This window comes from Myotis daubentonii, chromosome 8 (assembly GCF_963259705.1).
Source record: "Myotis daubentonii chromosome 8, mMyoDau2.1, whole genome shotgun sequence".
Lineage (NCBI taxonomy): Eukaryota > Metazoa > Chordata > Mammalia > Chiroptera > Vespertilionidae > Myotis > Myotis daubentonii.
In genome coordinates, this window is record NC_081847.1 from 72,627,845 (window position 1) to 72,644,349 (window position 16,505).

A 16,505-nucleotide genomic window follows, 5' to 3' on the forward strand; every position below is an offset into this window, starting at 1 on the left:
ATTACATTATAATTGTAGAATGTTGCTTACAATATTTCTGCTTCATGGGACATTACAATGGTTTCTTAATTAGCTCATCTATGGTCAATTTTTGTGACTGTTTCAGAAGCTCATAAGAAGAAGTTTTTCCTCTATTATCAGGCTGTAGGAATTGATACATATCCACAGATCTGCTTACTTATTATAGCTCTTCTATATCTTTGCCAATTTGTTTGCCACTTGATGTTAATTATACTGACGGTAGTTTTCTTCTTCTCTTGCATCTCCTGCAGTTTCTACTTCCTAAAGGTGATTTTTGTGGGTTTTGGTTTATAGATATTCATGGATGTTATATTTCTTGTTAATTGTGGGTTCAGCATGAAAAAGTGTCCTTTCTTATGTTTAATGTGTTTTAAATGGCATTTTACTCTGTTTGATACCAGGATCACTAGTGCTGCTTTTTTTTTTTTCATTTGCCTTTTATAGTTCCTCTCATTTCTTTATTGTTGCCTCCTTTTTGAATTACTTTATTTTAGGTGTGACTTTTATAGAGAGCAGAAAGTTAGGTGTTGCTTTATGACACAATTTGAATTTTTTTTCACTTAATTATATGAGTTAAGGCTATTCACATTTGTTGATATGACTAATATAGTTGGTCCTAACTCTGTCATATGTTCTGCATATCATAATTTACTATTCTAATTTCATAATACATGCTACGATGTCTTACTCTTTTATTTTAAAACTTCTTTTGATATTTAGAAAGTTTTGCATTTTTTGTTCCAGTAGTTATCTTTGTGCTTATACTTTTCAATTCTTTTAATATTCTCTTTTCTTATTTAATTTTATCCTATCTAGTTTATCAGCATTTTTTCCAGCATTATCTATAATAATAAAAGCATAATATGCTAATTAGACTAGACAGCCAAAGGACCTTCTGGATGAAGCCAGGGCTGCGAGAACTCAGGCAAGCCACCACAGCTGTGAGGGCCAAGCCCCTTGCACAAATTTTGTGCATCAGGCCTCTAGTGGAGGTATAATTAACAAGTAAAAATTATATAGATTTAAGTAATTTGGAAAACTATAGAATGACTGTGGGATCAGGGCTAACTCCCATATTAACTGGGGCAGCTCAGTCTTAGGGAAGACAAAGGCATGAGTTAGAGCAGCCGTGGGCAAACTACGGCCCGTGGGCCGGATCCGGCCCGTTTGAAATGGATAAAACTAAAAAAAATAAAGACCGTACCCTTTTATGTAATGATGTTTACTTTGAATTTATATTAGTCCACACAAACACTCCATCCATGCTTTTGTTCCGGCCCTCTGGTCCAGTTTAAGAACCCATTGTGGCCCTCGAGTCAAAAAGTTTGCCCACCCCTGAGTTAGAGTAACTGGAAACTGAGATTAGGGCTAACTCCTATTAAGTAGGAGAGTAGAATAAGAATTGTGTGTATTACACAGGTAACTAGTGATTCTTATCAGGGTGGCAATAAAACTTAACCTAAGTCCTCTGGATAATAAATAACAGCTACTATAAGACCCTTAATTAGAGACATCCTCTAATTTAAGTAAATAGTCAAAAGATAGATGTGTGGATGGATGGATGGATGGATGGATGGATGGATGGATGGATGGATGGATGGATCAGACTGGGCCTACTCTCAAAATGGAGGTTTGAGTAAGTAAGGGGGTATAGGTGTGACACATTATGAAAAAAATAAGGTAAGTGTGCAGATTTGCAAATCTGGCATAGGAAGGCAGTATGAGTGAGGTTAAAATTATGGGGAAGCCCGGCTGTCCTGGCTTAGGGATTGAGCGTTGACCTATGAACCAGGAAGCTACGGTTCAGTTCCTGGCCAGGGCACATGGCCAGGTTATGAGCATGATCCCCAGTTGGGACATGAAGGAAGCAACCAATCAATTGGATTCTCTTTCATCATTGATGTTTCTCTCTCTCTCTCCTTCTCCCTTTCTCTCTGAAATCAATAAAAATATTTTTTAATTGTTAAAACAATAAATTTTTAAAAATGATGGGTAAATGAAACTGTGTTGTACTGTGGAGATAGAACAGAAAATATGAAATGTTTCTCCTCTTTCCAAAGCCTTACTCAATACAAGCACACAAAAAAATAGTACTCATTTCCTATTTATGGAACTGATTGGGGACTTTGGGCGTGTGCATACTGGCCAGACTTCCCATACAATAGGATACAAAACTTCAAGCATATTCCAGACTTGCTTGCTAACAGTTCAGTCACCCAGAAGGTCAAGAGAGTGAGCCAGGCCTTTGTTATTCTGTACTTGTGTCAAACCAACAAAGACAAATTGGTTATGGAATTAAAAGTGTCAGGAACTTGGAAGAAAGAGTGCATGTCAGTGTCATGTTTGTGAGAGCCAGGGAGAGAAGCATAATCAGACATGCACAAGATTACAGAGGACAGATTTTAAGAGATGTGTGGTGGAGGAGGTGGTGTTGGGAAATGGCCCAATTTCATGCATCAACTATGGAAAGGAAGAGAATGCTAATGAGAATTAGGAAGTTCTTTCAAATGACCTGGTGGGGAAGAGAAGGTAGTACGTAGAATAAACCGTAGCAGCTACTCAGGATTCCCTTTGATGTAACACACTTTAAACTGTATCTTTAAAGTTTAAAAAAATAAATAAATATATATATATATATATATATATATATATATATATATATATATATATATTAGTGGCCATCTTTGCAGAATGAAGTGACTCAGTGCCGGGGTCCAACCCCAGCGGGTCCAGGGGTCCCCAAAGGTGTGGACGGAGTCGGCGAAGAAGGAATGACACAGGGACTTCTCCAGCCAGGTTTGGTCGCCATGTTCTAGTCAGGTTCTCTTGCCATGTTCTATAGTCAGGTTCAGTCCAGGGTCTATTGCCATGTTCTCCCGCTAGGCTCTGTCTCTCTTGGTCCTGTCTTCCAAGCCCTGTGTCCTTAGTTCTGAGTTCTGAGTTCTGTCTGTTTTTGTCTTGTTGCATCTGTATTTATACCAGTTGATTCTAATCCTGTCAATTTCTATTACAAAGGTTAGGGCGTTTCTTATCTCCATTCCAGGGAGTAAAGATTATGTAGCTTAAGCATGATTGTTTGTAGTTAAATTGATTAACTACCCGCCTGGCACTTAGTTAAGGAGTTTCATCCCCTCCCTAACTTCAGGGGAAAATCCCTACCTGGGGATTCAACCTTTCTCGGAGAGGTGACCTTGGTTAAAACACAGCACCAAGAAGGTGAGCAAACATATTAAGAACCGTATGCTATATATGCCAGGTCCCTTGAAACAGCAAGGATGGACCGGCTCCCGGCAACTCAGGGGAGCAAGGATAAGCTTCTGAGATGCTGGCAATGTTGGGTGTTTAGATGTAGGTGCTGGCCATTGATGTGCATTTACTTGTGAGAATGTAGCAAATTGTGTTTAAGATCATTATAACCATCCACATACATGTTATACTTCAAACTGCTTGTGCTACAGTTTTTAAGATTTAATATATTTCCTTCAGAACTTATTTTTCAATGCTTATGTCTGCCTGTTTGTTGTAATAAAAATTGTAGTTTTCTTTATTCACTAATTTCCTTATGTGTACTATTCCATGTAATTGCATAGCCCTGTAATCATTTTTGTTAACAGCTTGGTAATACTCCACTGTGTGGTAGGCCACAAATTCCTTTATCATGTCTGTAGGGCTAGATAGATGTGGTGCTCTTCATTGCCACGTTTATAAAAACACCAGAACCAACATCTTTGAATATAAAGGTTCTTCTACATTGAAGGTGATTCACTGAGAATAGATTCTTAGAGGTAAAGAGATTAGATGGATTCTCTTTAAAGTCTCTATACATAACTACAAATTACCCCCAACAGTGTTGGCTCCTCAAACCCTTGCCCACAGCTATATTCAACAATCATGCACAGAATTGGCAAGGTTTCTAATGTAGTATTTACAAAATCTTTTTTCTTTGTCTTAATATGAAGTGGGAGGTCCTGCTGACCATCTCTGGTCTCTTAGCACCTCTCCCATGAGATTCAGCTTCTCAGTGATGATCATTGTGGTACATGATGATTAGCAGATCTTCTTCAGTTCTCTGCAGTTGTACTTTCCTTAACTATCTCAGGCTTCAGTTCACTGACCTTTTAACCAAAGAACAAAAATGGAAGCCAAGAAGATGTGAAGAAGTTTGCTTTTTCTCCAATTATGAAAACAACAACAACAGAAAAAACTAGTTTGATCCCCTTTGTCATCATTTTTAAGTTTTAACTCATTTGTGACATAAGCTTTTTTGGCATCCTTTGTAGAGAGTTCTACTCTATTTCTATCTTTTTATCAGTTATTCTTCCTTTTTTCCATATTCTGAATGTGTTTATTAAAAAAATTTTCTTGAAATATAGCATACTTCAAATATCATATGAACACCTCAAATGACTACTTCATATATTAAAACCATAATGTGTCATATTCTTTTCACAAATCTGCATTTTCCATTTTATAAAGTAAAACAATTATTTATTATAAAAAGGAACACTTTCAGTATAAAAACAGAGAGGAAAGAAAGCATTTGTCCCAAAGAACAAGTCATGTCAACCCAACCTTCTTTCTTTAAGGGAGTTCTTGGGCTGATAGATTAGAGAAATACAATAGACAGGGAATCAGTCTGAAGTAAATTTGACCCTATTCCCAAGTTATTTTGTGGGAAAATGTAGCACTAACACCTGAGTGACAAAGCACTTGGGGAGATGAGTAACTAGTTTGATACTGATGAACAGATGAATGCCAACCTGGAAGAAGTATTCTAGTGCATTCCACAGAGCTCTACCATTGGCCTTTTACAGGTTCCTACGTAATTAGTTATCTGGATGAAGTTCGAGAAAAATTTGGCCCAAAAACTTGCAGATAGTGGAGAATATGGTCATAGGTTGTAGTAATCAGATGAGTCAAGGAAGATGGAAGGTAATAGTGTGTGTGACTGTACTTGAATTTCAGAAATACAACCACATCTGTAGATGTGGACGCAGGCAGATATATTTTGGTTGGGGGAGTGGGGGGAAGAGTTGCAGGTTGTTGGCAAATTTATTGTGATCAATGATAAATTAGGATATTGCTATGCTAATAGAAGCCCTGTATAAGTAAGGAAAGTAGAAAAAAAAAGTCACTAGCTAGGTGATCATATGTTGACAAGACCACATGGAGACTGTTGCTTCCTTTTATAGTCCTTTCTCACTAAGAGGGACAACTGGAGGATGTCCTAGGATGAGTGGCTAGGATGATTCAAAGGCCTTAGACCAGCCGTGGGCAAACTACGGCCCGCGGGCCCGATCCGGCCTGTTTGAAATGAATAAAACTAAAAAAAAAAAAAAGACAGTACCCTTTTATGTAATGATGTTTACTTTGAATTTATATTAGTTCACACAAACACTCCATCCATGCTTTTGTTCCGGCCCTCCGGTCCAGTTTAAGAACCCATTGTGGCCCTCGAGTCAAAAAGTTTGCCCACCCCTGCCTTAGACTCTTACCATATGAGAAATTGTTGAGGAACAAGAATGTTAATGAACTGAAAGCCATCTTACAATATACAGACATCTTTCCTATGCAAACAAGAGCAGACTGTCTATGGTTTAGGGCAACAGTCGCCAACCTTTCGGACCTCGCGGACCACCAGTGGTTTGCGGACCACCGGCTGGCTACCGCTGGTTTAGGGAACAGAATCAAGACCACTGAGGAGTCATACCTGAGTTTAATAGAAGTAACAATTTCTAGCATTCAGAAGTGTGCATAGATAAAATAGACTTTGCTGTAGACATTATCATCTCTCTATTTCTGAGTGCATGGGTGACTCCAGGAACCTCGCTAAAGTTAGGCATGGCCACATGACTGGTTCTAGCCAAGGAAACCCGAGTCAAAACTGAAGTGTTGCTTCTGATACAAAGTGTTGTGTCTAAATCAAGACTCTTCAGCCTTCTCTTCTCCTGCCTCAGTGAACACTGAAGCCTTGTGTTGAAGTGCAGGTGCCACTCAGCCTTTGTCTCTGAGTGATTCCAATGATGAGAATCTCCCAAAACCACCACACTGTCCTCCCAGACCCAACCACACACCTACATTGGACATGAAACTGGAGTGGAAAATAAGCCTGTGCTGGTTCTAGCCACTGAAGTTCATGGGTTTTGTTATATTTGCATAACCTTTTCTAGCCTAACTAACACAAGTGCCTTCAAAATGCAATTGTTCCTATGAGTAAGCATTAGCAAGGCATCACTGTGTTCCTGAGACACACACACATTGCATTCTTTGTCTTTTATTTTTATTGCTACACTACATTCAGACTGTTGCCGGGGGCATAACTTAGTGAACTGGAATTTTCAGATTGTTCCAGGACTTCCTGGGAGATGATCCTGATAAAATAGGCTAAGCTCATTATCTTCTGTAACTCAACTTCATGCCCAGCAACCCCACAAATTTATGGATTCTGTCCACAGGGGACCAGCCAACAATGATTAGATAGTTCACTCTGCAAAGATTATATTGCCACATAAATACACACACACAACATTATCTATGAAAACTGTGGTCTACCAGAGATCTCAGGGCCAAAGTGACTTTTTGAACATGAACTTCTCAGTTTGAATCTTAAACCTTCATATTGTCAGGTTATTGCCACGTGTCTGTTTCAGTCTGTGCATATAGATGCATTAGTTACCTACTAGAGGCCCAGTGCACAAATTCGTGCATGGGTGGGGTCCCTTGGCCTGGCCAGCGATCGGGGCCGATCAGGGCCATTTCACCCAGTCCCAATTGGGGCCAATTAGAATTGGCTGGGGGGAGGGACCTCAGGAGGTTGGCTGGAGGTTGGCAGACCATGGGAAGTTGGCTGTGGAGCGCACTGACCACTAAGGGGCAGCTCTTGCATCGAGTGTCACAGCCACCAGCCAGTCATCTGATCATAATGGTCACTTAGGCTTTTATATATATATAGAAAACAAAGTTTCCCAAGGATGCCCTTGGTTCCATCTACAAACCCATGGGTTCTCTCAGGAACCCATGCAGCTAAATAAAGCACACAGCATGCCATCATGTGTCCACTTAGTGTTGTTGTTAAAGTTGTTCTCTGGTGGGCAATATCTGATATGATTATACAGTGGTTTTGTCTGGGGAAGAAGCTTATGAGGTGATGTGAACCAGGAAGTGAAAGGAACAAAAGTGTGTGCCTAGACTGAAAAGAAATGAAGAAACAGAATTAAAAAGTGATTCCAATGGGGGGGTAAATGGAAAGGACAAATTTAAAATTATAATTAAAAGTACATATTAATGCATATATATGCAAATATATATTTTTTTCTTTATATAGCAAACCAAACCCATAACTAATTAACGAGAGCCTTACTTTTGTTGTTCACAGGAGACCAAAATCAACTGTGTTCGTCTGGCTACAAAAGGTATGTTGGCATGTTCTTGTCTGTCTTCAGCCATTCTTTAGTCACTTAAGTATTCCTCCCTCTAGCCACACAGGGAAAGTTTAGGCAACAATAACAAGAAAGAATTGTTATTTTTAGTGGAATCATTTGCATCTAGGCATTAATGTATACCTGACTGTGTATATATTAATAACACAGTGCCTAAAGGATAGCAAGAGCTCAGAACATATTTGTTGACTCAATGGATGGATGAACTGGTACAATAATCAGTGGGTAATATAAATTTACTCAAATATTCTTCTGCTCTATATTCTTGAATTGAGATCTTTGTTTATGTTGAAATTTTTAAGCATGTCTATTAAACCTATCTTATGGGTTTTGTACTTTATTCAATTGGCACATGGCTTTCAAAAATGAGGTGATTACTGTTGATGCCTTTAATAATGAGAAAAGAAACATGGCTTTGTTTTGTAGTTGGCATTTTCAACACTTCCTCCAAAAACTAAGGCAACATTGTTCAGGCTCATCACTTTTTGTTTTCCTAATTATAATTGAATTGTCTGGCTCTTTCAATTGGTACATGTTTCTGTTTATTACTCTTTTTAAAAAATCAATGAATAGTTTGTTATCATTTAACCTATTACAGGGTTGAATGGTTAGATATCAGGTTTATCTTTTTGTTATAGAATTGCTATTTTTAACAGCTATCCTTCCCATATAAATACACCAAAATTAGGCAGTTCTATTTTGTTCTTTGCTTTTATTGACAGCATATACAGTTTTATAGGTTGCTTCCTTAGAAATGACCATTATAAATATAAGTATAAATATAGTCATAGATATAAAATATAGATAAAAACAATGGCCCAACTACATATATATGTTTATATATATATATATGAATATATAGACACATGCACACATATAGAGAAAATGCACAGATATATGGGGGAGGGGAGACAGATTGAGACAGAGAGAGACTAAGAGAAAGACAGATGGGGAGGGAGGGCAGAAGGGAGAAGGAGAGAGAGAAGAAAAGAATATCTATGTTTATTTGGCAAACGTGTGCCAAGATCAGCCAAACATAGTTTTTACAACCTTGAAGAAAATAAGATCTATTTGTAGGCAGAACAGAGAAGATGCGAGAGGAAGGAGAAGCCAGGGCACTAAGGGCTCATTGTAACAAGAACTCCTCCTGATTTCACAGAAGTCATGAGGGGTCGGCATGTCCCTAACTTAATCCCTCTGGGGAACTCAGGCTACTAGACAGAAAGAAATAAAATACCCTTTGTGAGGAGGCCAGGAGAACGGATGGCCTGCAAGCAAAAGTGACACAAATCACAGCCTTGCAGACTTTTCCCCTGAAGAAAACAGATCACCTGGAAGAGGGACACCATCCATTGGGTAGCTCTAGAGCTCTAGGCGGCAAGCAGGGCAACTGGTGGCGTCCGGCTTACACAGGCAGCCAGGAGAGGGAAGCAACTTACGTAGAAACCCTCCCTGTGATGCTGCTCCAGGCTTCCCCTCTAACCTTTGATTTCTAGACAAGGGAGGGTTGATGTGGTCGTTCTGCCCACCATGGGGTATGTGGGCATCTAAGGATACCCTCTGAGACATAGGCCACCTAACAAGTAGTTTGTTGGATCCTATCTTAAGAATTGGGAACATGTGACTGGACAAGCAGTAGGTATATATGGGGACTCTGAGAGTGCGTACCACCATGCTTCCTGGGACGTTGAGGACCCACTGTGCGCACACAGAGGCCCACCCTGGCATGCTGCTGCCGAGCCACCTAACAGGTCTGCGGGAGAACTGAGTGGTCCTTATAGAACTGCAGCAGAAAGCTCTCACCTGTCCTCAGCACCCTTAGGGTTTCTCCTCCTGTTTGACCTTATAGATCACAGTCATCCTTATTGGAATGTGTGCACCTAGAAGGTCTGGAGGGATAGCAACACATGAATGAGTGATATGTGCCCAGCTGGCCATGCCCCGGCAGAGCTTGGAGGAGTCGGGAGTCAGAGTGGCTCTGAGCAGCCACAGCGGGGTTTCCAGTTCATTGAGGGCCGTCACTGTGGCCCCGAGAGCGGGGCTCCAGCAGCACATGGGAACGGGGCAGGAAGCTGGATGATGTAGAATGCCCTCCACCACGGCTCAGGGAGGGATACCGCACAGCACCCATCAGATAACAGGGCACTTGGTGACTGCAGAGCAAAGACAAGGGAAGGGACCTGCGTCTGTTTAGTGTCTCTCTGTGCCTGGCATTGCTAATGGAGCATCCTGGTTGATTAAAGGCAAACCCCATCTAAATCCATGCACTACCCATGGGGCCTCTGTATCAGGATCGAAGGCTAGGAATCAATATTTAACCTCTTTCCTGAATCAAATTTCCCTCTTTGTGGGTTTGCTGAAAACACTATTCTTTTTAATAGAGGAAAATACGATACCGGGAATCCCTCAGGCGCCAGGAGTATGGGAAGTCCCAGTGGCAGATTCCTCGGGCCATCTGTTTCCTCCAGGCTCCTCCACCCCTGGAATTACGGCACCTCCTCAAGTGTCTGTCGGGGGCATCCAGCCCCTGGCGCGTGAGCTTCTGTGCAGGCTCGAGGCCAGGGCTCTGGTGAGAAAGCAGCTGCCTGTGTCCTGTCCCTGCCCGTGGTGACACCAGGCAGTGTGTGTGGTTAGCCATGTGAGTCTCGCAGAACTGGAGGGCTGCCACTCGGAACGGAACAGCCCCGAACACACACGCAGGGCCATGCTGAAATGACCCCAGGCTCCGCGCATCTTCTGTGAGATGCCACACCTTGTCTGCGTGTCACATCACTGTGTGTCACTCCAGTGGAGTGCTGCCCGGTTTGGAGGGTTGCTAAGAAAGGGACCTGCATTGGTTTTCTGTGGCTGTTGTACCAAAGGCGCACAGATTGAGTGGCTTAAACAACAAAATGTACTGTCTCACAGTTCTGGAGGCTACAAGTCCGCCATCAAGCACTGGCAGGGTTGGTTCCTCCTTAGGGCTGTGAGGGCAGGACCAGCTCCAGGCCTCTCCCCGGCTTCTGGTCGTTTGCTGGCAATCTTTGGGGTTCCTTGGCTTGTAGAAGGACCACTCCAATCCCTGCCTTCACGTCACATGGCGTTCTCCCTGTGTGCATCCCTGTGTCCAAATTTTTCTGTACAAGAACACTGGTCATATTGAAATTAGGGTCCCACCCGACTCCAGTATGTCCTCATCCTATCTAATTACATCTGCAAGGACCCTATTACCAAATAAGGTCACATTGTGAGGTGTTGGGAGTCAGGACTTTAACATTTGAATTTAGGGGGGAGTCACTGTTCAACTCCAAATAGGAAGCATGCAGTTAGGGGCGTGTCCATGTGGTTCCCACAGGAGCCTCTGTCTATTCGCCATCCACAGTGCGATCCCATAGCTTTCAAGGCTGTGCAAGGAGCAGGAACCAGCCTTCCCAGGGTCTGGGGGGTTAGAGGTCCAGCTTTGGCTGCTGCTCCCTTCAAAGGTGAGTGAGATGAGGCGGCCTCAGGCAGAGGACCCCGGTCTGTAGCAGCAGGACCCTCCTCAGACCCGACATGAGGATGGAGCATCAGGTGCTGATCCAATCACGGTCTGGGGCCTGAACAGGCTGGGTTTCCTGGGGAAGGAACCAGCACTTCCCTCCATGTTAACCACTAATTTGCCAATCAGGTGTTGCCATGGCAGGAAATTCCTGGTGCATGTAGGCATTCAAAAAATGCCTGCTGAAATGAGTAAAGGCATTGGAATCAGCATCTCACTGCAGCAAGGCTCAGAGGCCTTGGGTGTCTCCCTGGATCTTCCTGAAACTCAGCTGCATCCCAGTAAAGCGATCCCCACCTACCCGTTCATAGAACCTTTTGAACATACCTACTGCCAGTGGTTTGCTGATGGACCTGCTCTTTGTCAAAGAAAAGCCCTCATTTGTTGTTTTTGTGGATATTCAGGTGTAAATATCCCCTCCAGGTCCAATTTCACATTGCCAATGATTTAACAACTGGCTGGCAAAAAAGAAAAAGAAAAAAAGAAATCTTGAATGTTGAACAACCAGCTCTAGACAACTGGTACAAGCCAGCTCCAGCATGCCAACACCTCTCCCACCGTTTCTTAGATATGATGATATGATATGATGAACTTAAAAGTGTTTTATTTACTGCAAAGTATTTTGGAATTTTTTTTTATTATTATCCATGACTGTTATTTCCTCCATGGAGTCAGCTCCTCGATGAGCATGCATGAGCCAGGTATCTTGAAAAGAACTTGGGATTTTCTGGTGAGCTGGCAGGCATGGTTCCTGTCCCCAGCAGGCTCACAGTCTAGTGTGGACACAGACATTATATGGATGCTTTTACAGATCATTGTGACCAGTGCTTCCAAAGAGAATCGGGACTGAAGTTGCCCCATGTAGTCATGGCATGCGTGCCCCAGACCATCATCTCGGGCTCTGCTCCTCAGAACTGGTGCCGTGCAGGAGGCTTTTGCCTCCCTGTCCCAGCACCACGCCTTCTCCACCAGCACTGGGATTGTGTGGTACCCAGAGCAAGGGTGGGATCTGGGCAGCCGACTCAAACCTCAAACTGTGAGGGGATCCACCCTCCTGGCCCACCTCTTCCCCGCCCCCACAGGGAGAGCCAAGTGCCCTGTGTTTAGAGAGGATCCTGCTGGTGGATCCACATGTCACCGGGGGCAACTTCTATTTATAGAGGCAGATCAGAACCTTAAGTTGAAGACGCAGCTAAGGGACTGTGGGGTGGGTGTGTTTGGTGTGTGTCACTAGAAGGGTTAACTCCAGGGTCAGGACGGGCTCATCTCAGAAGCCTTGGGGCAGTCTTTTCCATTGATGAGGGCTGTGGTCACTGCCCCAGATTCACATTCTTCTTCATCTCCTACCTCAGCTGGGGTCTGCTGTCATTAGCTTTGACTTTGAGGAACCTAGTGGGGAAGTGGAGTTTTGTATCAAAGAGCAGATGAAGAAGAAAGGGAGCAGTCTTAAAACAGCTGCCCTGCAGCAGAGCCTGAGGCAGGGATTTGGTGCATGGGAGGTTCTGAGGGAGGGCTCCTGGAAGAAATCTGTAAGAGAAGGAGGGAAGTGAGACAGGGAGTGAGAAAATGCTGAGCAAGAATCTATCCTGGTGGAATGTAAATTTCTCCAAAGTTGTTCTGCCTTGAGACAAGAAGATCAGGGTTGCTACCTCCTACCCCATAGCACACAGTCCTTGGCACCTCCTCTTCTCCTCCCCCCTCCGTCTCCAGGATCTCTCAGGTGGCTCCAGGGGAAACGGCACCCTTGAGACTTGCACAGGTCTCTGGAGAAGGTCTCCGGTGTAAGCCTTTACACCTTTAGCCTCAACACTCACAGCATCTGGCAGATGGCACACCAACCTGAAGAGAAGATCTGGGTACCACAGGGCTCTTATTATATAAAGGCTGTATTTCACCATTGGGTTGAGGCATAGCAACAGGCCAATGGATTGCCTCAACTCAAGAGCTAAAAGAAAAAGTTAAAAGCCCTTTGCTTGGCCCACTCTAGCTCTGGGAATCTGCCCAGAGTTCTAGAGAGAGAACTGCAGACAGTAGGTAACAAACATTAAGTTTTGGTTTGGAAACAGAAAAAACTATTATTCAGACTTTGAAGTGGGGGAGGGCACTAAAGGGTCAGAGAGAGAGAAAAAACAAAACACCACACCAATCGATTTAAAAAGTAAGATTTGTTCTGCAGTTAAAACAGGAACTGTGAGAAAGGGCAAGTAAGAGGGTGGGAGATACACTTGGACCCGTTCAGTAATGTTTACATTTGGAAGATGAGGCGTGGACCCAGTTTAGGATCCAGGTTGAAGATGTAAGCTAAACATGCCCCAAATGACCCTTAGAAAATGGATCATGTGAAAGTTGGGGATGGGTTACTTAGACTTCCAAGGTGCTGAAGCTCCAGTGGGAGCTAAAACAACCCTTCCCATGGCAGATGATCCTCCCATCGGGTGGAAGATGGTCCAGGCTGCAGCTGCTGCAGGTGGTACCCAGGTCGCTCAATCCATGTCTTCTGGCTCAGACATGGCAGGCTAAGGGAGAATGGTTTCTGCTCTGGAGGCTCAGTTCATGCACCATACCAGTCAGCTCCTCGTCTGGAAACTGACACTCAGTTCCATCCAAGCCCCTTTACCAAAAGATTCTCTGTTGGTCTAATTCTTCCCCTGCCTCCCTGCAGACACCCTTCCATGCACTTTGCCACTTTCTATTGCCCACAGGCCCTGCATCCACAAGACCTGTGTGCATGACCTGCCCACTTCCTGCCCTCCAGCCTTTATGTTCTTATTTACTACAGACACTCCAGCACATTGGTCTTCTTTCAGTTCTTCAAAACACATCAAGCTCCTTCCTACCTCAGGACCTTTGCCCATCCTGCCCCCGCTGCCTGAAATTATCTGGCCACCATATGCATCTGCTTAACAGGCATATCTTTCTGACTGTAGCTGAAACCTCATTTCCTTATAAAGACCATCCTGACCTCCAATCTAATATATATCCCCAGAATTCTCCACTCTCATTGTACCCAGTACTTTTTTCAAACCATTCCTCATGTTTACTTGCATGTTGACTGTCTGTCTCTCGGCTAGATTCTAAGTGAAGTGAAAGGATTATGCCTATTTTGAGCACTGTTGTGTCCCCAGATCCTAGCATACATTGGTGCTCAATAAAACATGTTGAATGAACAAATGGATAAATGAATTGATGTATCACTTGATTAATAAATCAATCAATAGATAGATAGAATGCTAGCATGTCAGTCTTCCACGGTTTCATTTTTTCAAACATAAGCTACTTGTCAGAACTATCTCTTGGAAAGTAGAAGTAAAATGATAGAGGTAGGGATTAACTATGTGATCTACAATCCCCACTAATAAAAAGACCACCCAAGGCTTTGCTTGGTACCTGCTGTGACAGGGACCTCAATACTCCCCCAGGGAGTTCCTTCCACCATTGGACACTCAGTTAGAGGGAGCCTCAATGTCATGAGCTCAAACTGGTTCCCTAGTATTAATCTGCTGCTCAATCTTTGAGGCCACGTAGGTTCTGTCTGCCTTTTCTCTTTCCAGAAAATAAAATTCACTTCCCTTGACTAGCTCCCCCTACCCCAGTAGAGTTGAGCAGGTACTTGCTTGTCTGCTGCCTTCTCTCTAGAACAGTGGTTCTCAACCTACCTAATGCCGCGACCCTTTCATACAGTTCCTCATGTTGTGGTGACCCCCAACCATAAAATTATTTTCGTTGCTACTTCATAACTGTAATGTTGCTACTGTTATGAATCGTAATGTGAATATCTGATATGCAGGATGTATTTTCATTGTTACAGATTGAACATAATTGAAGCATAGTGATTAATCACAAAAACAATATGTAATTATATATGTGTTTTCCGATGGTCTTAGGCGACCCCTGTGAAAGGGTCATTCGACCCCCAAAGGGGTCGCGACCCACAGGTTGAGAACCACTGCTATAGAACCTCTCTGGCCCCCAGCAAGCATCTTCACTCCCATCTCTGGCACAGCCATCAAGGAAGCACAGCTGGCTCTGCTGACTCCCGCTGGGTGCACCCAAGTGGCAGTTAGAAAAATCAGCTTTGATTTGATTTGCAAACTGAGACGAGTCATTGAGATAAAATAAATCTGGAAACTCATAAAGCCCTTTGCAGAGCTCCTTTGCAGAAGACAGCCACAGTTTTAATCTAGTAAACACTTTCTAACGATGATTAAAACCAACGCTCAGAGTAGGTGCTGAAAGCTAACCTCAGTAATGAAGCATGAGATAAGGGGCCAGTGTCAGCAATAGCTCCATGGTACCCGGTGGTCATGGTGGACTAAACCCATTGTCCCAATGGCAACAGAAAAGAGATTTTGGCGATGGCCTTTTGTAAATGTGGCTCAGCCATTATAAAAAGAAGAGCATTTCATCCAGTATTTTCTCTTCGTTCTCCATAGTGGATGGTCACCCCTGCAGACAGTATCTCCAGTGAGATGCCCTTATTTTTCAGATACTAAGACTGGAGCTGAGCGGGGGAATGATGTGGCCACGGCTTCCTTGTCCACAGGAATAGCATGCACAGGTGATATGAGAAGCCAAGAGAGAAGTAGGAATTGTCTGCTGCAAGATGGAAATGCCTGCCCTTCCCTTCTCCATTGGGCCAATGCTATATGGAAGGTCCTATATTTTACGTATAAAGTTTCCCTGAGCAGTTGCATGGAATAATGGGGAATCAGAGACACCTGGATTGAAATCCTGCATCCAAACCTTTAACTGTTTGACCTTGGACAAGTCCCAACCTATGAGTCCATCACTTCACTTTTAAGCCTGAGATTGTTAGTTCTTTCTCCTGATTATTTGAGATAATGCCTGGGAAAGGTCAAGAAAATAATAGATGATAAACAACTTGAGCTTCCTTCTCCCTTTTAGACCTTCTCTGATATGAGACTTGGAGACTGAGGTCTACTCAGCACATCTTTCTCTCTGCTGTTCTCTAAGGAAGAAAAGGAAAGACTGGACTCTAATTACATCTCATACAATTGTACAAATCAGGCTTTTGTCAGATAGACTCCAACTAGATTCAAAGTGCAGAAATAAAGGGGATAGGAATGATGCTGGTCTCGGCTTTTAGCATTTAACCTTTTCATTAATAGGTCATTGTATTTTGATGAGATCGTACATAACAATAATATATAATTATTAACAAAGTATAGGATCTTGCTCATCCACTTGCTGACCTTTGACTGTGACACTTTTCCTTTTCTCATCATCTTCCCAGAAATTTCAGAAGGGTCTCAGGACCAAAGGATGCCCAAATGTCGCCATGGTAACCGGAGTAGGGGCCATAATGAGGGGCCACTTGTGAGAGGCCAGACTGTAGTGACTAGTCTATTGGAAAACTTTTGGTTGTTGTTCAGTCCTTAGAAATCCCAGATTTTCAGAGGGGATTGCCCAGGGTGTGTGTTTGAGGTTTGGATAGAATGGTGCTATTCTTCCCTGGCCAAGCCCACTGAGATGAGTTTTCCATGCTGGGGCTCTCAGAATTACTTGAG

The 16,505-nt window shown here is 43.1% G+C and overlaps 1 protein-coding gene across 8 annotated transcripts in view; it reads left to right on the forward strand.

Annotated features, from left to right (window-relative positions):
• The window catches only part of PTPRT (protein tyrosine phosphatase receptor type T), a 960,656-nt gene that overhangs the window by 772,558 nt on the left and 171,593 nt on the right, over window positions 1-16,505 (forward strand). For all 8 annotated transcript variants that reach the window (XM_059707048.1, XM_059707051.1, XM_059707049.1 and 5 more), the window contains exon 13: window positions 7,397-7,433. In XM_059707048.1, coding sequence (XP_059563031.1) covers window positions 7,397-7,433 — 37 coding nt within the window. The remainder of the gene's footprint in view (window positions 1-7,396; window positions 7,434-16,505) is intronic.